Here is a 22,612-nt window from a genome sequence, read left to right on the forward strand (position 1 = left end):
ACTTCACTAAGTCAAGCTTTTTGGTTAATATTATTGTTGATATAGTAACGGGGAGTTAGGAGGGGCTCCTGTTTTTTTTTACTACGTAACAGGCCGACGTGGGCACCCGGGTACCCACAAAACTGAAATACCAATAACTAAGGTAATATCCAACCGATTTCGATACTTTTGGTTGTTTTGGATTCAGGAACTCATCCGCTTGGTAAAAATGAATCGGGTTACTTCATTCGGTTTCAGGGAATCCAGATTTCCGGAAGCAGGTTCCAGTACTGAGATACTATTTGTGAACTTCAATGGGATACTAGCAATATGGGTATCAAAATTCTTGGAATTGCATCAGTAGGCTGTATCTCGTGGTTTTGGAACCATTTGGTTATTTGAGCGTGTTCGAGTTTGTACACGAAATGTAAGATACGAGTGCAGTACTCGATAGAAAACGGCTTTCAATGTTAATATAAGAAGTCCCTTGGAAACAATCCTGTTGCTTGACGTATACGCAATGCACACATATGCAATGTATACATGTAAATATATTCTTATATGAAATGACTACAAAACTACTACAAAATTTGAACACAACTATTGAGTGTCGATTTTCATATTCGACATTTGTATGCAAAAAGCAGGGCAATGTTTAAGATTAAACTGGAAGAAACTCACGGCCATCTTTGAAAACGAAAAAAGAACCCTTTACACAATCTTTAAGAAAATCGATCAATGTATTCGGGGCGTTGATGATTTTGCTTTTAAAAAATATTGGTATTTTATGGAAATTTGTCGATGATTTTTGCGTCAGAAATCGTTTACAAATGATTCTTTTTCTTTGTTTGTAGTCTATCTAGAGTAGTATTTGTGCTCTTTAAAGTGAATGCTGGATGTAGATGATCGGCTTACTAAATTTTTCGTAATAACTTTCGCCATTTTCAAAACATTTCAAGTTAAAAATATGAACATTTCAAATATTTGTTGCGTTTTGCTTGGATTACTTTAGTGTTTATGCATAAAAGTAAGATTTCAGTCATAATTTGAAACTTTGTGACATCTTAGAACTTCACTAAGTCAAGCTTTTTGGTTAATATTATTGTTGATATAGTAACGGGGAGTTAGGAGGGGCTCCTGTTTTTTTTTACTACGTAACAGGCCGACGTGGGTACCCGGGTACCCACAAAACTGAAATACCAATAACTAAGGTAATATCCAACCGATTTCGATACTTTTGGTTGTTTTGGATTCAGGAACTCATCCGCTTGGTAAAAATGAATCGGGTTACTTCATTCGGTTTCAGGGAATCCAGATTTCCGGAAGCAGGTTCCAGTACTGAGATACTATTTGTGAACTTCAATGGGATACTAGCAATATGGGTATCAAAATTCTTGGAATTGCATCAGTAGGCTGTATCTCGTGGTTTTGGAACCATTTGGTTATTTGAGCGTGTTCGAGTTTGTACACGAAATGTAAGATACGAGTGCAGTACTCGATAGAAAACGGCTTTCAATGTTAATATAAGAAGTCCCTTGGAAACAATCCTGTTGCTTGACGTATACGCAATGCACACATATGCAATGTATACATGTAAATATATTCTTATATGAAATGACTACAAAACTACTACAAAATTTGAACACAACTATTGAGTGTCGATTTTCATATTCGACATTTGTATGCAAAAAGCAGGGCAATGTTTAAGATTAAACTGGAAGAAACTCACGGCCATCTTTGAAAACGAAAAAAGAACCCTTTACACAATCTTTAAGAAAATCGATCAATGTATTCGGGGCGTTGATGATTTTGCTTTTAAAAAATATTGGTATTTTATGGAAATTTGTCGATGATTTTTGCGTCAGAAATCGTTTACAAATGATTCTTTTTCTTTGTTTGTAGTCTATCTAGAGTAGTATTTGTGCTCTTTAAAGTGAATGCTGGATGTAGATGATCGGCTTACTAAATTTTTCGTAATAACTTTCGCCATTTTCAAAACATTTCAAGTTAAAAATATGAACATTTCAAATATTTGTTGCGTTTTGCTTGGATTACTTTAGTGTTTATGCATAAAAGTAAGATTTCAGTCATAATTTAGACCCAAGAATTTGACTTAATCAGACCGGGCTAAATCCAATCCATTAGAATTGATAAAATAATTATTATTTGGTTTAAGAAACAATGGTTTATGGGCCAGACATCGACCTAATCCCATTTCGAAAATTCTCATAGGTTGTTTTTTATTATTATCCACAAAATCGGAATTCGTCATCTTTGGTTTCAAAATGCCATCTGACTTTGATCTCTGGCATCTACGTGCCAATCCCGTTCCGAAAGCACTAATATTGACTGAATTAATGAGAATTCCGCTTAACCTGAAGTCGCCATCTTGATTTTCAAAAGGAATCTCCAAGACCAGTCATTATCCCTCATTCTGTAATTTTCTAAGTTTTTTATTTTCAAAGGACCGCCAAAACCGTGTTTATTGCGCATTTTGTAGTTGCATTAACACTGTTTTTACACGGAGTCCACAATTATCGTAATGATTTGCACTTTTTACACGGTATGTATCACCCGTTTAAAAAAAAAACCTAGTGTATTTGTATTTTCGGTAAGTCGAAATCTTGGATCTTAAAATGGCTTCAGATGTAGACCTCTGTAAACTGCTTAGTCATCCGGATCCAAACATTCCATATTGTCTGACCTATATAAAATTTTCCTATGCCGGAAGTAGTCATCATGTATTACAAAATATCTTCGGGCATTGATCTCTATTATACACTCATCAAGCCCGTTCCGACAATACCCATATTGATTGGGTTTTAGAGAATTTCACTTAACCGAAAGGTGCCATCTTAGTTTTCAAAATGATGTCAGGCATCGACATTTGGCGTCTAGGTGTTATTCCTGTTCTGAAAACACCCATATCCTTGAAGTGCCGACTTCAATCTTCAAGATTCGTCTGCATTTTTCTAAGTTTTTTGTACATATATAAAAAGACTTAGAATGAATGCAGAAACCATGGTATGTAATTGCGAAATTCGTGCAAACAAAATTCAAAAATCGTTCAGTCTTTTGCATTCAATGTAACGCGGTACTTTTTTTACACGGTTTTTGAAATTAACGCGTTTTTTGCACGAATTCCGGAATTACCGCGGTTTTTTCACACGGTTTTTCGGAATTAACACGGTTTTTTTTACACGGATTTCGCAATTAACGCGGTTTTTTTACAAGGTTTTCGGAATTACCACGGTTTGTTGTTTTACACGGTTTTCGGAAATAACACGGTTTTTTTTACACGGATTTCGCAATTAACGCGGTTTTTTACACTTTTTTTACACGGCACGTATCCCCCGTGTATAAAAAAATCCTTAGTTTATAGGTTTCCGACTACTAATCGCAGAGAATGTCTTATCAATTAATCCTTATACTAAAAGTACATCTATACATCTTGCAACATTAAAGTCAAAACACATGAATCTTGATTAAACACACGACGACATACATTTAATGGGTTGTTTCATCCGAATCGCGTACGGTATAGCAAAAGAGATTATAACTACTAGAGAGAGCAAAGCGCTACTGTCTCCATGTATTCACGGACTGAAACATGGGGTCTCGCTCTAGCATGTTGTATTCCATTACTTTGACATGTGTGTGCCCGGGGCAATAGGTGTCAAACTATTGGGCCTAGCATATGTGAGAGCGAGATGATAAATTTTCAGGGTTAGCAGCGACATGCGACCTCTAGTAGTTATAATCTCTTTTGGTATAACGGTTAACGGTAGAAGTCCACTTGGCCAGAGTTTTTAATAGTAGAGTTGCGTAAAGAGGATTGGCAACATTGGACCAATCATTGGTCTTTTTTAAATTTTGGCAACCTTTTATTTTTGGTTAAATTTCAAATAACTTCACCCGAACGCTTCAGTTAGAAGTTAACTTTGTGCATATAAAAATTTAAAATTAAGTGTTTTGTTTTATTTTGTAAAAATCAGTACGATAAATTACATCGTATAAAGAATTTAAGCTTTTTCCGGTTCTCAACTGATCCGCAACTAAGAACGAAAGCATTGATTTTTGCCGCTTACCGTCTGATTGGGGAGTAACAAAAAACAATCGAATTTGCAGCGTAAGATAAATTTGAATAAGTACATATGTATAAGTGGAATGCATACACAAATTTGTCAAAATTTTAGCTGCACTTTAACTATGAGAAATACCTTCATATTTCCACTGTCGGTGGAAGATTATTAACATTACCCAGAGCTGTTCCGGTGTTTGAAATAGTGCAAAATTTGAATATCAGTGAACATATATATTTTTTTTAATAATTGTCATTAAGACGAAATATTCCTGGTTTTAAATAATGTTAATATTAAATAATTGAATTTTTTCTCATAATGATAATCACATAATAACGATACTCCCCACGCATTCGAGCATTGTTATTCTTCGTGTCCGATAGGTAGACGTTTTGAGTGTCCAATAGGTAGATTTGCTTCAGTCTTTGCGCAACTGTTCTTTATAAACTGTGCACTTGGCGTGTTTGTCTTCTACACTGAGCAAAAAGCATCTGAGAATTTCATAAGTCTCGGAATATGAACCAACCTTCTGACGATGTCATTGAACGCTTTAGAATGTCATAGGCAGGCTTATGAATTCATTGATCTTTATTCATGCACTCCATAGACGTACAAATAATGTATTTCATAAAACAGTCTTATGACTTCGCTCCAATATATGCCTTTAAGAATTTCATAAGTTTTTCTCATGAAACCCATATGAGATCTGTTATTGATTCTATAAAATTGTATTTTGTTTTTCATAAACGTCACTTTTGTGAAAAGTTCATAATTGTTTCTTATGAATTCAGTACTGGCCTGGACGGCCGACCAGGAGTTAATAGTTTCAGCACTTTTTGATTACCGCTGTTTGAAACAAAAGAAGTGAGATTTTCAGTCAAATTGCAACAATTTTAAATTGTTTTTATGTTATTGAATAAATTATTGTGAGCATTAAATCTGTTTACATGGTTATGATTTTTACAGAAGATATCCGATTATTTGAAATAATATAAGTTGTGCATATAATTAGTGTCTGACGCGTATTTTATAATAATCAAAATCATTTGAGAAGTAATAATCATTATCATTCAGTTGTCAAGTCCAGTTTCCCAGTTGTCTAAGCCCAGTTTCCCAAGAAATATTGACGAAGCGTTGCTCATTATGTACAAATTTTAATATTTAAGGAGAGTTTTCTCTTCAATCTTCTGAAGGGATCTATACATGGCGGTTAATTTGTCCCGAATTGAGTTCTACAAGATGACCACACGAATGAACTCATGAGGAATGACGTTCATGTTTGACAATTCTTAGTGATTTGTTTACTTTGTCAGTTGCGTGAGTTCGAGTGCAACGGGTGGCCATCTGTTACATTCAAACTCACGTCACTCCCATGTAAACAAACCACCGAGAATTGTTAAACGAAGTTCATCCGGCTCATTTTGTGGGGTTATGTCGGTTGGTGTAAAACCTAATATCCTCTCAAGGTTGATTTTTACTGTTGATTTTTTGTCTACTAAAAATGCTCGAGAAATGTCAGCCATGTTCTTTTGACATTAAAAATGTCTTACTCCACTATCTGGGGCTAGGTGTCATTCTAAAATCTAAACTATCTCCCATGTAACGAAACTATGTAAGGTTTGCACGCTTATAACTCCGATATTACTAGATGGATTTTAATCATTCATACACCAACCGATTCAGAAACACCTAACTTAAATATTGGTAATAATTTAATATCTCCCCAATAAAAGTAGACTTTTGGAAATTGGTAAAATTAAAAAGTTCACGAAAAACGGGAAAATTACCATTCGTGAGGCAGATTTCTCAGACACAGCCGTCAAAAGAGGGCAGCTTAGTGACTCAATGAAAGACGAAAAGTCATAAATAGAAGCGACGCATGTCCGTTTAAATCAGTTGTTGCTCTTGTCTCATACGAACAACATCGTCTCCGGGCGATGCAATAAGCGCTATCGATTTTCGGCAACGTTGGCATTTGCACAGACTCGCACCTATGTGACTAAACCATATACGGTTAGTTTATAAATAGAGGTGACGCGTACCCGTTTGAATCAGTTTTTGTTCTTATGTCGAACGGGTAAGATCATGGCTGCAGCGTGTGGGCACTACAATAAGCGGTAGACGCTATGCATTTTCGGCAGCGGTGGCCGTGTGCGGATTTTTCGGGTACCAGCACGGTGTCACAGAATGATTTGCAAAGTGGGTGGGCGGGGTGGTTTGGATTTAATTAAATACGGTGTGTGCTGCTTAAGAGTGTTGCGTTTGAATAAAATATATTTATTTTTATGCATGCGTGTGCGTTGTAACTTGTTAATCCATGTTTACGGCGCATTGTAGCTGCCTAGGGTAAAGAGCCTATTGGTTTTCATATGTTTCATATTTTGACGTAGGACTTACGTCTTTCTTTACTATACTGGGTGTCATTTCAAAATTTTCAAAACGGATGCGTTACGTACACTTTGAACTCTAATAACTTTTCTCCTACTCAAGGAATTACTAATTTTGTTTCATAAATCGAAAGGAAAACGTTCAACGCTTGCTATTGATACCTTGTTTGCTATGTAAAACTTGTTTAAAAAGTTCAAAAACTACTTTTAATGCGAATCAACATTAATGCTAAAACCTATAAATATGGGTGTCACAGTTTTTTAGGATGAAAACATAATGGAGAAAGAATTGAATTAGAAAGTTCCATTTAATAACTTGCATTGAGTGTGCGCCTGTCAAGTCTGCTGTACTTTAGCAGTGACACATAAACCAATGTTTATCGAATTAATCTACAAACCCGTAGGTTTTTGCAAATCTTTCTAGAACATTAGTGAATGTGGAAACCCTGCTACTAAGCGAATGCCACGCCAAAAAGAATGATGAAAATATTTTCATTTGTCGCACAAAGGGATGGACTACCATCTGCACTAAGAAGTTTATAAAAGAGATCGCATTCCGATATACAATGCTCATTCGATGTGAGCTGCGAAAGGGGAATGTTCGTGTATGTACGCATCTGGTGTATGTAATCGTCTGGTATCACCAAAAATAGTTATCTGCAAACCGTTCTTATTAGGATGAAAATATAATGGAGAAAGAATTTATTTAGAAAGCTCCTTTTAATAACTTGGATTGAGTTTGCGCCTGTCAAGTCTGCTGTACTTTATCAATGACACATATAAACCAATGTTTATCGAATTAATCTACAATGCAAATCTTTCTAGAACATTAGTGAATGTGGCAACCCTGCTACTAAGCGAATGTCACGCCAAAACGAATGATGAAAATATTTTCATTTGTCGCACAAAGGGATGGACTACCATCTGCACTAAGAAGTTTATAAAAGAGATCGCATTCCGACATACAATGCTCATTCGATGTGAGCTGCGAAAGGGGAATGTTCGTGTATGTACGCAGCAGAAGCGAATTCGGGCAAGGTTCGAATCGTTAGCAAGGATTCTCGTCTGGTATCACCAAACATAGTTATCTACAAACCGTTCTTTTTAGGATGAAAACATAATGGAGAAAGAATTGAATTAGAAAGTTCCATTTAATAAGTTTGCGCCTGTCAATTCTTGTGTACATTTACCAGTGATTCATATAAGCAAACGTTTATCAAATTAATCTACAAACCCGAAGGTTTTTGCAAGTCCTAGAAAATCAGTGAATGTGGCAATCTCATTCGACATGAAATTTCCAGTAAACATTCATTCAAAAAGTGCATTGGCTCAAATTATCCATGAATGTCATATGATATGCCCAAGTTTAGTCCTACGTCAACACCGCGGTTACGTCCCGGACATTACCCACTCCTAGTTTTTTATCAGTAAGGCATCTGACAACGTGCTTCTGTAGTTATTGCACTGTTCAGCAGCGTAGTATTTTATATAGGGGAGTACACTCAGGTTTTATTACGCGGTATTTTTTACGCGAATTTTGAAATTTTGCGGTTTTCATTTACGCGTTTTTTTTTTAAATTTAGGCGGTTTTCATTTGCACGGCCTGTATCCCCTGCGTAAAAAAAACCTGAGTGTAATTGCATCGGAAACAATCACATTCCCAGCAGAACTTTTTGTTTTCTAATTTCAAACACTTTTGTTTCGTACTGTACACAACGGAAAATTTTAAAACAGAACTTACCGTCCCAGCAGCAGTTTAGGCGGGTGTTCTTTTTCGATTCAAATTCAAGCCATGTCTTAATCGTTACTGGACTTAAAATTGTTTTCCCAGTTTATCCAGTCAGAGTATCTGTCCTGCCCTATGTAGTTAAAACACAGTTCTAATTGCGTTTTAAAGTATACAACAAATTGAACGGTTAGGTATACTAATTTAAATTTTAAAATATATCTGTTTGAAATTATGCAACAAACCGCTGTACTGAAGATATAATTATGTCAGTCCTATTACCACATAAAACACCTATATAACATAAAACGCTGCAGAATTGGTTTAATAATACAATGTTTACACTACAGAGTTATAACACGTTTTAATAATTAGCAACAAGAGAAAATGTCACCAAGATAGCATAAAACCCGTTTTAACTGGTTTTTCACCACTAATCGATCAAGAAATACTTAACCTTAAGATTGTTTACTTAAGTTCATTAATACATTATTGAAAATTTAAATGGAAAATGAAATTTCATATTTCATGAAGAATCTGTATATTTCCGTTGCTGGGCGTGGGCTTCCTCGTCACGGTTCTAAATATGGAACTTTTCTTTTAAATATATTTTCTGGACAGACCAGCCTATTTTTACTAGATGGATTAGCCATATAATGCCAATCACCTAGTGAGATACTTGATTAATTAATAGATCACCGTTAAAAGACCTTCAATAAATTATGTTTTAATGGGGAGGGTATATAGCAAATTGTAACATAAAAAACAGGCGAGTGAGCAAGAACTTGAGTCGATATGTGTGATAGATAAAATACATTTGCACGCCCTTGAAAAAAGCTACATTTTTAATGTTACCGTGGTCGTGTCCTGTACACAACCCTTTAATTTTTTTTATATAAATGCACAATAATATCCATAAATAAAAAACTTATGGCATTCATTCGAACACTGTAATGAATTTCATAAGACTGTTCTATGGAAATCGTTATTTCTACTGTTTTCTACTTATAAATGTCAGCAATTTTCATAAATGGGCACCTATGGCGTTCATTCGGACATTTTCATAAATTTCATAAGACTGTCTTATGAAAATAATAAGAGATGGATTTGGAAAATTTCCCCTCCAAATCATAAGACAGATTTATAAAATCCATTTAAAATCCTTATGTCTGAAAGTCATAAGACGTTTTTATGGAAATTCAATGTAAATTTTGCTCGGTGTAGATGCATTGGAATTATTAATGGCGATTTCGCTTGAACCTGAAACTGAGTCAGGTTCTAACCCCAACCGCTGTCAGTTCATACATTTTGACAGCAGTTGGGGTTAGGAACTGACTCAGTTTCGCCTCAAACGAAAACCACATAAGTTGTCCCCGTTCCCAAAATCCACTTTGAATGGAAATTCCAGACAAACTATTACTAGTCGAACATAGTTCAAAACAGTTTATGAAAGAGAAAAGTTTTCTCTTTCATTTAATACCAGCATCTGTGATTGGCGTGTAATGGTTTGTCCGGAATTTCCATTCAAAGTGGATTTTGACAGTTGGCTTTTAGGCCGTAATCATATGTTTGTCGAGATTTAGTCTTTATATCCGCATTCAAACGATCATAACGTCTTTTTCCATTGGAATACAGCAAAACAAAATAATATATATTCGTTGTTGGACATTACGAAAAAATATCTTCATGCCTCTTCATTTTTGTAAGTTGCTTTCTGAGTCAAGCAACCTCTGCCACAAGAATAATCTTCTCTGTTCGGATTTATTTTAAATATTCTAAAACTACTTTTCTGCAAGGTTTAATTTTTGTTTTGGAGCAATGTATAGGTTTGTTCCAGTACTACATGTGATCGTTTTGGAGAAAACAGCAGTAGAAAATACACGCTTCTATCTACACCGATGATCGATTCAGTGGAAAACTGTAAAATTCAACTGTATCGATAATACCAAAGGAAGAACAAGAAGCGACTTCCGTTCTCCCTATTTGCTCAGTGCTTCCAATTTACTCGGTACTGGAACAAAGACAATTTTTACATGAAGTTCAAAATATTTTCATACTTACGCTACACAGCCTGTTGATTTCGAAAAGAGGCATTTCCGCATTATTCCGCACACAGAACAGAATCCATGATAACCGCGCTACCTGATCTCTCGGGAACTTCAGTTCTGGATAATATGTTTGATTTCGATGTTATAGAAAGAAAGCGGTATCTCGAGAAAACAAAAAAATCAACACAGTTAACAATCGTCGTTTTATGTTTGATATCACAATATGACAACACTTCCAAGCAGCCCTTTAGTACTTTTAGTTTCCAAACCGAAGGTTTGCCAATGTCACTTTCGTCCAATCACGAGCTGGTTCAGAATTGGTTCAAAAACAGGGGACAGAGCTGGCGGATCCTATCCTAGAGTTGTCCCAATAGTTAGCTGTTTCCCTGTCAAAAAAATGCGGACGAACATGGTCAGGCGATTTAAAAAGTTTGACGTTTGACTCAACTCGCCTGTGCTAATAGACCTTTCTCGTCAAAAAATTTTATATGCAGAACAGCTTCCGTTTTCATCGCTGGATCGATTCTGAATACTGTCACGTTAATTTGGTGTCTCTAACTATTGAAAAAATCAAAAATTCTTCGAACTGCCCATTTTACTCTGTATTCCCCTGTCCTATTTTACCTCGATTCTCCATACTTTTACACCATTTGGATGAACTTCGAGTGGGGAATATGAAATAAAGTTACGGCGGGTAGCCTATAACAATGTTCCAGTAGCCTACCGCTCGCCGGCATCTATTTTAATCTGGCTATTCGCCGTTTCGTTTGCTGGGTATGAACTCCAAGAGTTCATTCCAATTTGTCAAAAACATTGTTTTGACGTAGATGACCCCCAAAACAGTGTTGCAGAATATACCGATTTATCGATATCTAAACCGATTTTTAATTTCAAAACCAATAAAGTTACTAAAAATACCGATTTCTTTTTCTTACCAAAAAATAGCGATTTTCATATAATAAGATCAATTAATATTACGTTTGGACCTTTTTAGAAAATGTTTTCACCACATCAAATCATCCGGAAATTGATTCAGCAATCTGCCAGGTTACTATAAAAATTCCAAATAAAGCTCAACAACCGATTCTGAAATCGATTGAGCTCGGTAGTTTTGATTACAGAACATTAGAATGATCTATAATTTAAAACCAATAATTTGCAGGTAACTTTTAATTAGCATACATCTTCACACCGATAAATACCTATTTTTTATTTAGAACTATGCCGATATTAGATTTGTTTCAGTACCAGTAGAAAGTGGAAGTACTCCGGAGCAAACAGAGAGAAAATCGTTCCTATGTTCTCTTTTTTCTTCTTCCGTTAGCAAACTGGAGTAAAAAGCAAGACTTAGTATATTTTGTTTCTGTTTGCTCCGGAGCAACTTCTGTGTACTAGAACAAACCTATTTTACAAAACCATCTGACAACGCTGCTCTAAAGTGAAAAGTGCTCTTCAAACATCGATGACATTTTTTTGTTTTTTCCTGGTTTCTCTATATAGGTATACCTATCTGATATGATGTATTTCATCCTGCCAAGGAATCCAAAAACATCAGCTGTCTCCCGTTTTCCGAAAGTTCGCCGACCAGTTTTGCTTCCAAACTGAAGAAAGAACTACAGTTTAACTTCACCAGGCACAATCATCAGAATGAGATGCAGGAAAATATTAACCCAGAGTTCTGGGAGGGAACGACTGGTAACTTTAAGGTAAATTGTATGAAGTCATTTGTTTTTTTCTTACAACTATTGACGGACGTTTCATTGCAGGGTATATATGAAGACAAAAACACCCACAGCAATGGGGTAACTAACATAAAGCTCGCCGGTGACAAGGTGATAGTCGCACGGTTGAGTGGACGAATTCATTCTCTGAGACTGGAAACGTACACGCAAGGTTGTCAGATCGATTGGGGATTTACGTCTGCATATGGGCGAAGTAAGTTCTATGTTTCAACCAATTTTTTAAGCTCACCTAGGGCGCAAAACAGACAGATTTTACTTGCTATTTTAAAATACTGTATATTCTAAGTCATTTAGTTTTCAGTCTGCAATAAGTATGTCATCAAGTGCCTTAATTCTTATTCTTTTTTAGCTCACGTACGCACCGGTTCGGCAGGAAGCATTAGTTTATTTCAGCAATCCGTCCACAACGTTACCAGCTCAACATAACGTATTCGAGGAGGAGCTTCGATGTATCCTGGAGTTTCACCAGCAGGGTCACCGGTGACATGTTTGGAAGTGGCGGGCGGTACAGTCATGACTGGCAGCCAGGGCCACACTGTTAAAGTGTTCCGACTCGATAGCCACCTATTGCAGTTCACCCTAAACGGCCACTGCGGTCCTATCACATGTATTTTCATAGACCAGTGGCAGGCCGAGATGGGCGCATCTGGTCGCCAAGATGATGTGCTATGTGTGTGGAACTTGAACTAGAACAGCTCCTACAAGACAATGGTTACGAGAGTGTTCAGCAGGCCGTTGGTAAGGGAGTGGATAATTTTTATAGTGTCGATTGTTGATAACAGGGTCATTTAATGGCGCCGCAGTTAAATATAGAAAGTTACTAAATACATTTTGATAATAAACAAGACTTCTATTTACATTGCTTTCAATCAGATAATTTATGTTAGAACTTGCTTTTCCTCTTCTATTTTCCCATTACCGCCTCCAGCGAACGCGTGGATGCTTTCGGTCGCGGTAGAATCCTTAATTTTTCCTTTTCGCATGCTACCATTCCTTGACCTGTCATGCAGCTTCTTGTGTCCCATCAAATGACTACGTTCAACGAATCTTTTTCCACACAAATCACAGCCATGGGGTCGTTCGCCAACATGCCTGCGATTATGTTGGGTCAAATGTGCTCTTCGAAGAAACTTCTGCTCGCAGAGGTCACATTTGTACGGGCGTTCGTTTGTATGGATTTGCATGTGCCGAGTCACGTGAGAATATTTTATAAACCCGCCACCACAGACTTCACATCTGAATTCTCAATCTTTGCTGTGGATAAGTTTGTGCTGCGTAAGTTCTTTAGATTCAAGAAACTTTCTACCACAGATGTCGCAACTAAATATCTGTTCCGCAAGATTCATATCGATGTGAACATGCTGGTGACGTTTCAAACTGCTTCTTTCTACGTAGCCTTTGCCACAGGTATCACACTTATACGGATGCTCGCCAGTATCCATGCGCATGTGGCGAGTGAGTTCAGCACTAGTTATGAATTCTTTGCCACAAATATCGCACTTGTGCGATCTCTCACCCACATGGATAAGTTTGTGTCGCGTGAGACTACTGTTTTCGGTAAACTTACTGCTGCAGATATCGCAAACGTAAGCCTGATCTTTATGGGTAAGCCGGGCTGATCCAATTGCTCAGAAGTGAAAAATTCTTTGCCACATATCCGACAACGGTGTCGTGGTTCGCCGGTGTGTATACGTGTATGCTTTACCGCAAATATCACAGGAGTACGGTCGCGTGCCGGCATGTACGCGCTTGTGAACTGCCAGCTGTCTCTTCTTGAGGAATGATTGGTCACACATTCCGCATTCATAGGTTTTGTTGATGGTTGTTTGCAGTACGGTGGCATGTATGAAATTGTCACCTGGACTTGCTGATTGTGTTGTCTGTCTAGAAAGTGCATTCGATTTTAATATTTTTTTTTATTAAAATGTATTCTTATATTTTAAAATCTCCAAAAAACGGGTTATGATCTCAAAAAATCTAACTTATTTTCGAAGCATATAAATTCAATGAAGCGGAATAAGCATATCATAACTTACCGTTCACCTATCTCCACCTTACCGTCCTATCACATGTATTTTCATAGACCAGTGGCAGGCCGAGATGGGCGCATGTAGTTGCCAGGATGGTGTGCTATGTGCGTGGGACACATTTAGGTTCACTAGTCGTATGGGACGACAATACTGGAGATGTAGCTCGGGAAGTCAGGCTTGACTGTTCCAATTCACAACTAAGTCCGAAGATTATGCTACCTGCCAGTGGTTCGGTGATTTGTAACTACGGAAATCAAATGTGAATCGTTCGTTTCCCACTTGTGGTGGCGGAAAAGTGGTTCGGTCCGGGGAATCGTAATGGGCCAGCTAACGAAAACAAATGTACAGCAGCAGCCTCTGAACGAAGCCATTGCTAGCACGAGTCTTTGATTTGGAAGGATAGTTGCTGAGGACCATTCTCACAATAGTATAAAAGTTCTATGTTATAACCTCAAAAACAGACAACAATAAAATGTATTTCTTTCAAAGTTGATAATATCCATTACATGATCAAATGCGCTGATGGGTTAGGTTTTGGATTCAGCTATATTCCATCGTCATTGAAGATCATAGAATCATGTTAATTTGACAGACTGCAAGTGTTATTAGTAGCACAAACAGCTAGCAGCCCAGCTAGTGTTGTTTTTTCTGCTTGCAACCAACCTGGTTATATTGATGTCAATGCTAAATTCGCTGTTACAGCTGTATGGTCGCTATACTGTCCCATTTGTTATGGGATTCGCTATTAACATGGGACAGTTATGCGTAGAGCACCAGATTCTAAAAGCAACCAATTTTGGCCAATCACTGGAGACAAAATCACGCGTAACAATTAATAATAAATTAAATTATTGCTGAGTAATTTTTGTTGTACATGAATAAAAATACCTATTTTCTCGTTACCTATGGCTAAATAACCATTAGAAAGGTTATGAGTTTATGTTGTCGCATTTTATAATCATTTATACTACTTTCAAGCGATCGATTTTCAGGATACGACTCGCATTTTAACCACCCCGTCACCGCGCCATCAAAATAAAAATAAGTCATACTTCTAATGAACTAATATTTATTAAAACATTTACTAAATAAAAACATAGACCTGATAGTTCGTTTGCAAAAAAAAACACCGAAGCACAGTGAGTTGGTGTTAAAGCTCTATCTTTGATCCTAGTGCTGCAGGATTTTGCCAACATTTATACTATTTTTATTCAAAAAAAGTATCAGGTGAACATTATGTATATGGACTTCCTAATTTGGTAATTGTTACGAATCACACTCGGCCTGGCCTTGGGTACAAGATAATAACTGCTTGATCTCCCACGAGCATAGTCCTGCCGGAGTGTTTGCCTCGCCCGATACCGGGGCAGCCTGTCCTAGCGAGGCTGCCTCTTGTGAATCGGAACCGCTGAACATTCCGATGAGGGTATGTCCAACGGTATTCCCGATGGAGCCGATCGCTACACTACCAGCAGTAGCTGCGATTTGAGCAATTAATCCAAGTACCTGGTTGGGAGCTACCATTGGTGCAGCGACAGCCGAGTGTGACGCAGGCTGGACCATCGGCTAACTTGATTCCGGCGAGGTGGAGCGGCTGCAATTGGTGCGGACCTATGAAGCGATGTATATAATCTTAAGGACATCTGCAATGCAATTACCAGTGATCATCAAAATGTTTCGTGGCTAACGTTGTAATTCAGCAAAAAAAAACAAAAGTTGAATTGATCGCAACAAATAAAATCGCTTTCTACAACGAATCGTGGACAAGAAAAATCCAAATGCCAAATTTAACGGAACATTGCCTAATGACGTCAAATAAAAATGAAGGCCTAGCGAGCTTGTTAATACAAGACATTCGCATTTAAAAGTGAACCAAATCAAGTTTCTCATACTGTGGTCGAATAAAAAAAATTTCAAGTCTATGTAAACAAGCTCTGCGAACTGTCAAAAAAGTGAGGTTAAACATTTTCATCCTATGTTCTACAGCGAGAGGTTCATTTTAGTTTGTTTACATTGCTAATGAATTTTGTACCACTTCATTTACCGCGTTGCCAAGAACTTAAGTGAATACTTTACGCTGACGTCACAAATGAACTGAGTGTTCATTTTTGACAGTTGGCTTGTACTGTTTACATGGACTTAGAAAAATTCTTTGCGATTTTCTTCGAGCGAATCTAGTCGTCCACAAATTTTTCTAAGTCCATGTAAACAGTACAAGTGAACTGTCAAGAAAAGTGAGGTTAACTGTATCTGTAAAGAACTTAAGTGAAAATATTCAAAGCAGTGCTGCCCAAACGCACATTTTAAGTCCCACCATTCTTGCTGAGGTGAAAAAAATATTCAACATTCTTGCATATTTCAAATTTTAAAAAATCATTAAAAATTATGATAGCTCCTAAAAATCTCATTTTTAAGGAAATGTTCTTATAAATGTGTAATCTTTCGATTAAAAATAAGAAAAACAGGTGTTAGGTCAGACGAGAAAGGTCTATTGCCCCTAAGAACAAATGCAATTTGCGAATGCGATTTAAAGGCAATTTCAATACTTAGACAAATTTTCTGGAGGCTGAAATGGACTTGGTTGTTTTTTGTGTTTTTCAAACATGGCGGTTCATGTTTGGCTTAAATTTAAAATTGTTTTTTTTTTAACAATTGGCGTGTTCCCGCTTGTATTTTCTTTGTTTAGTGCACTTAATTTAGCCAACGAATGTGAAAAATTGTGGAATCGTGTGTAAGTATAGTGGCACAAGATCTCTGAGTCTAAATGAAAGTCAGATTGTGGTAAGTTTTGGTGTGCAATACGAATTTCACCATCGATTCTTCCTATAGTCTGGTAGTGATTACCTAGTGCACCGATAAATTTATGTGAGTAGATAGTGAATCCGAAAATAATTATTATTTTTAATTTTCATATCAGGCAATTAAGGGCGATTAAATGGCGCGTTCCCTGGGCGATTTAGGGTCGATTTAAGGGCGGGTAGAGCGGCAAAAAAATTACGGCGGCAAATCGCCCAAATGTTGCATATAAAATAGCCCCCTAATTGCCAGCAAATTGCTGGCAAATTGTAGGGCAATTAGCGCATCCGAGTTAACAAATAGTCCCCCGCTAGCCAGCAACTTGCCCTTTTTGACTGGGTTACTATGTTCCCGTCCAGTATGTCGAAAATAAGCATTCGCTGATGTTTTATTCTACTGTCAGCAAACGTAAACAGGTGGATTAATGCGCAACGTTGCATTTATATGAGAATATCTTTTCACTGCAAAATCGGATCATTTTGTTGTCTTCGGCAATGTTGATCCTTACACCTCAAGCTATATATTATCTGCAAACTTTGTTATGCACAAGATGATACTGGCATTTTGTACTGATATTATTGTTTCAATTGCCTATTTTTCATATATTTTCACATACAAACTTGAAAACTCTTGTGAGTGAATTAGAGTTTTCGAAAAAAGCTCATATTTAACAAGTGTTATGTGAAGCCAATTACCGTTTGATTTAACAGTGTTCTGAAAAAAGTCAAAATTGTTGCTTGTCTAATATTAATTATTAGGTCTCTCAGAATGGTTTTACATCAGGTTCGAGTATTAATAAATTGTTCAATTTTATACTTTAGGTCGGGTGTAATCTTTCTGGTTTTTCAATTCTAAAACTTTCGGGTTCGGGTTGTTTGTATTTTATTTGTTTATTAACAAATACAAATACAAACAACCCGAAGCCGAGAGTTTTAGAATTGAAAAACCAGAAAAATCACAATGTTTGAAACCTGACCTAAAGTATAAAATTGAATAATTTATTAATACTCGAACCTGATGTAAAACCATTCTGAGACTTTTTGTTCGAAATTTTTATTCTTGAGTTCGAGAAACCCGAATAATTCTAATGTAATAATGTAATTCTCGAGTTCGAGTTTTTCAGCTTTATAAATGTTCGAGTGGGATTAGTAATTTTTCTCATTTTCGGGTTCAGGTTGAGCACGGGTTCGAAGAATATGAAACCCGAACATCTCTACCGTGCACAAAACAGATCTCTGGGATGAAGCAAGCGCTGACTCCAATTAAACAGGTCTCGTTTATCTGAAAATATCCTTTTGAGCCACTACTGAGCGGTCAAATCAGAATGTGCTAGTGTTCGTGAGTGTTATCGTGTTCTGATTCGTTTTCAAATATCACTATCTCGACTAAAGTTATGTGGAAATGGCTCCCCAGTGATTTACAAACGCTTGGTTTAGAACGAGAAATTGCATAGTAGTAGTGAGATCTTGCTTATCATAAAACGGTGACTGTCCGTCAATAATGAATAATAAATAATGATGAATGAAGAAGTAATGAACTGGAGGAGAATAGTATTTAATCGAGATTTGACAGCGTAAAAGAGAAGTATTCCATTAATTGCTTATTTTATTATTCGATGCGGATGAAAATGTCAGTCGGACATGAGTGCACACTTTCGGAAGAACCGGAAAAACATTGCGTGGGTGATTCGTGGAAGTTTGAAGGTTCTGAAGCGTAGAGAGAATGTGAGAGTGGATGATGTTGCCAAACAACCAGCCGTTTGGTAAGGCAACTGTTTACGCATAATATATTTTAATATTTCATGAAATATACATGAATTAATAGGTTGTTCCTGCGCTTAATTATTATTCTTAAGCAAAAACAAGAAAAACCTGCCCGTGCGAGTGCGCTTTCCGGCAGGTAATAAATGGGGACGAGGCTCTCGTTGTGATCTGCAGAGTATGATATATAGTGGAAATAGTGGGTGTTTTCTTTTTTTTACAAATAGCTGACCCACAGACTGAAAGAAAAAAGTTGTATGTGTTGAACTGTGGTGACTCATTTTATTATGTGTGAGTCGTATGCAATCGTTCGTGAGTAAGCGTAATACAGTTGTAAGTTCTATTGCGGTGAGGTAGTCTCACAAACCCGCTTCCATTTTGAATGGGCATACCTGTATGTGTTTCGCAAATTTTCAAGAGTGACGCGATGAATGTAGGCACAGCATAAACAGTCAATTTATTTAGCGTTAGATATGAGCTGAGATCCACGAGACAGGAAGTTTAGGTGATTGTTTTACAAACTTCTTAATGCATCGTCCCCGTTACAATACTGTGGTGTGAATATAAACTCTCAAAAACTCTACTCTGCCTTTACTTTGTGAAAATCAGGATCGCTTATTGTGGCGGAGGAGAAGAAAGCAAACCTAGCATAGGAAGGCGACGGAAAGCGTCAGGGTGGACAAGACACTTTTATTCACTTCTCATCTGATTGTTGCGAAATCTTATAAAATTATTGATAAAGTTGTCAGTACAGTTGAGATTGCGATGTTTGTAGTTAGCAATCAAAGAGTTGAGGTTAAATGAAATTTTGCTGCTGAATATGAGCGTAAAAATTTATTTCACCTCGGACATTTTGGATTAGGTGAACTTAGAACCTTATGTTTAGTTTTTGTAGTAGTTACTTGGCAGAGAATAACATTGATCTAACAGGTTTTCTCTATCTCTCATGCATGAAAATTTGCGTTTACTGACTAGTTCTAGTTAAATTCAATTCATTCTAAGGAAATATGTGGTTTAATACTTCTAAATTATCAAACAATCAAACCAATCATGAACTACACCAATTGCTAAAGGAATTTCCATTTTTACATTGAATTGTGATATTTTTGTGTTATTTCTGGACTTTGTGTATAAGAAAACACATCCAACGGGTCACTTTCTTATTTTTATTTTTTTCGACATCATAAACATCATATTCGCAAAAGTCTTAATTGACTAATGTAAATCTTTATTAATTTCCATTACATAAACTGGGCGGTGATCAGTTGTTTTTGCCTACGTCCCTTTAAAGGGTGATTCATCGGCGGTGCTGTCTTTGAAGGGTGACCGCCTTGGTTATGCATTTTTTCCTTTATGTTGCAAGTAGATAGCTTCATTTTATTATTATCAAAATTGTACATATTTTGTCGTATATAATTCAGTATGTTCGTTGATTTGGTGGCGTTGTGGGGGGGGGGGTCACGTCCCCCATCTGGTGCCAATCGGGATGACATTTCTTTGGCCTGAGATTACTGGTTTCTTATTTTGTTTGACCAACTAGGGAGCTGATCCGCGGGGCGTTTGGTGTGGGAAATATGCATGGTCTGAATGGAATTCTGACTGTTGGGTCATGTATGAGGATTGAGAGTTGAGAGAGGGATCGAAAGCTAGTTGCCAATTTGCGGCAGTCGTACCTGCACGAACAACAAACGTTTCATTGTCCTATTCATTGGTTTGATTTAGTTCATTAAATCATGTTCATTGGATCAGTTGTACTCTATTTTCATTGTCATGTTAACCATATTTCATCAGCTTGATTATTGTCGTGAAATTGGCAACGGCATCAAGAGTCCCTTCTTTCTTCAAGCATTTTTTGATAATAGTGCATTGTTGTTTTAAATTAGGATTGGATTTCTTTTTGTTCTCTTTATTTCCGATTTTGTTCTGGTGATTAGCATGAAAACACGCGCGCATATCATTCCTTGTATGTTCGATATAAAAAATCGGTCGTTTCAGGTACTTGAGTAGAGCTTATTTTAAAGTGCACAAAATGCATTTCAGTTAGCATAACAACGCGCGCGAATAATAATATCATAAGGCATATTATTCAATCGTTTGTGGAGAAAGAATCCAATGTATGATTTTCAGGATAAATAATGCTTGTTTTGCGAAATATTGAATTATATTTATCTTTGCATACAAAAGTTTCTTAATACAATAAATCGCTTTTCGTTATATTGAATTGTTCTTCAAATGACGTGGAATGCCACAATACAGAAACAAGGAATAATAAAATCGTTCACACACTGTTTGAATCTTTTAAACATAAGCAGCATTCCCGGCGGTCGGCTGTTCAAAGCTGAAGTTAAATTTGTTTCATCCGAGAATTGCCGAAATAATTCAACAAACGATAAATCTAGCATAAATTCTCGGCAGCCGGCTGCCCAGAGCAATACACATAACACATCTGAGCCTTGCATAGATCGTATCACTTATCAAGGTGAATCCAGATTTATGAAACGCTTTACCACATCCTACTAACAAAAACTCCTTCCTGTTGCAAACGTGGAGATGCAGAGGTATACACGGTCTCCATAACAACGTTTGTTACACTAACATTCCTTTCCTTCCCCGATGACTGTAAGGACGTGGCCAGCGCCGTTATTGGCATTTCAAAGTTTGCAACACTCGAAACGTGCACATTGAGAATGGATAGCCACTCCCAGGCCCCATTCATTGATTCTCTGTGCAATTTCGCTTGTTCTGGCCAATCACGGAGTAGCAACTACGAATTGTACGGTCATCATGCTCATGCTCAAATATCCTTTTGAGCCACTACTTGCATCGTTAACGTTGAATACTTACCGTCGTTTAATTTCCGTTACCATAAGTTTGGAAACACACTGACAAAAGTGTAGAATATCTGGAAATTTAATCAATAAATCTCCTGAGCCACACGACATAAATGTTTTGCAGAACAAAGGCAGCATATTGTACAATTGAGGCTCCTTTTCGCTATCCGTAAACGAACTTGTGGCGCGAGAAAATTCATTAAAAACTTTTTGCAAATGCATTATTCCCAATTGAGTGGCGCTATCACTGGATTCACCAGCGCTATCAAGTAAACCAACTGTGTGTGTGCTCATTGTAACTTGACGAGCTAAAAACGTAAACAATCTTGCTGATAAACACTTCACAGGAAACTATTCGCTTTATCTAATACAATTTTCGTTTTTAGGGGTTTGGTTGTTCCTGCCATGAGACGTAACAAGAAATTTCAAACGTTATCCTCATGTTTCACGATAAAAATACAGCTAAGAACATTTGGTTGAACTTTGTATTATTGATTTCTTTAACACACTCAACTGTGGACATTCTATTTGACGTTACACAAAGTGAATCGATTAATTTATTTTTGATTAATCGATTATATCTATCGATTCCAAAGCAAAGACGATGTTTTAAACGATAGACATGCGGAGAGCAAACAAATAAATTTGGCTGTTCTATTAACTGTTTTTGCTTGAAACCTCTTGAAAAGCAGACCCTACACGAGCAGAAATATTGACAATAAATCATATATTGATCAATATATTGATGGTGTAAGGTCATCTTGAAAATATTGATTCTGTAGAATTTAAATGGGATTGATGGATTGAAGCAGTCTTGTCAATATATTTATTGACAATATTTCTGTCTAGTGTAGGGTCCGCTAAACGAGTCAAGTTCTACACGTAGGGTGACCATACATCCTGGTTTCCCAGGACATGTCCTGGTTTTGCATTGACTGTCCTGGTGACCTGGGAAGTCGAAGAAAATGCTTTATTTGTCCTGGTTTTTCTCCTGTAAGCCTAATATATTTCTTTTTATTCAGTCTTTGATTTTCACTATGCTCCAGATCGCAGTAACGACCGACCACAACCATAACTGCAACGTATACTCATTAGGGTGGGACAAAAAATAGATTCCAGCTCCGAACAACTTTTTGGGTACCATTTGGGTCCTAGAATATATGTGCAAATTCTTAGCTTGATCCCTGAAACTATATTTTTGCGCCAACTATTTAAAGTTTACATGGGATTT

General features: G+C 36.9%; 1 protein-coding gene and 1 long non-coding RNA gene across 2 annotated transcripts in view; one reads left to right on the forward strand and one right to left on the reverse strand.

The window, feature by feature from the left end:
• LOC131687480 (WD repeat and FYVE domain-containing protein 3) overlaps positions 1 to 21,880 on the reverse strand; it is a 1,208,520-nt gene extending 1,186,640 nt beyond the window's left edge. The window contains exon 1 of the mRNA XM_058971572.1: positions 21,395 to 21,880. Coding sequence (XP_058827555.1) covers positions 21,395 to 21,675 — 281 coding nt within the window. The 5' untranslated portion in view covers positions 21,676 to 21,880. The remainder of the gene's footprint in view (positions 1 to 21,394) is intronic.
• Positions 11,769 to 12,966, forward strand: LOC131691479 (uncharacterized). Its single transcript, XR_009305781.1, has 3 exons — positions 11,769 to 11,928; positions 11,989 to 12,157; positions 12,314 to 12,966. It is a non-coding gene; the product is annotated as an uncharacterized LOC131691479 (long non-coding RNA).
• Positions 21,881 to 22,612: the final 732 nt, after the last annotated feature.

This window comes from Topomyia yanbarensis, chromosome 3, assembly GCF_030247195.1.
Source record: "Topomyia yanbarensis strain Yona2022 chromosome 3, ASM3024719v1, whole genome shotgun sequence".
In the NCBI taxonomy this organism is placed as follows: domain Eukaryota; kingdom Metazoa; phylum Arthropoda; class Insecta; order Diptera; family Culicidae; genus Topomyia; species Topomyia yanbarensis.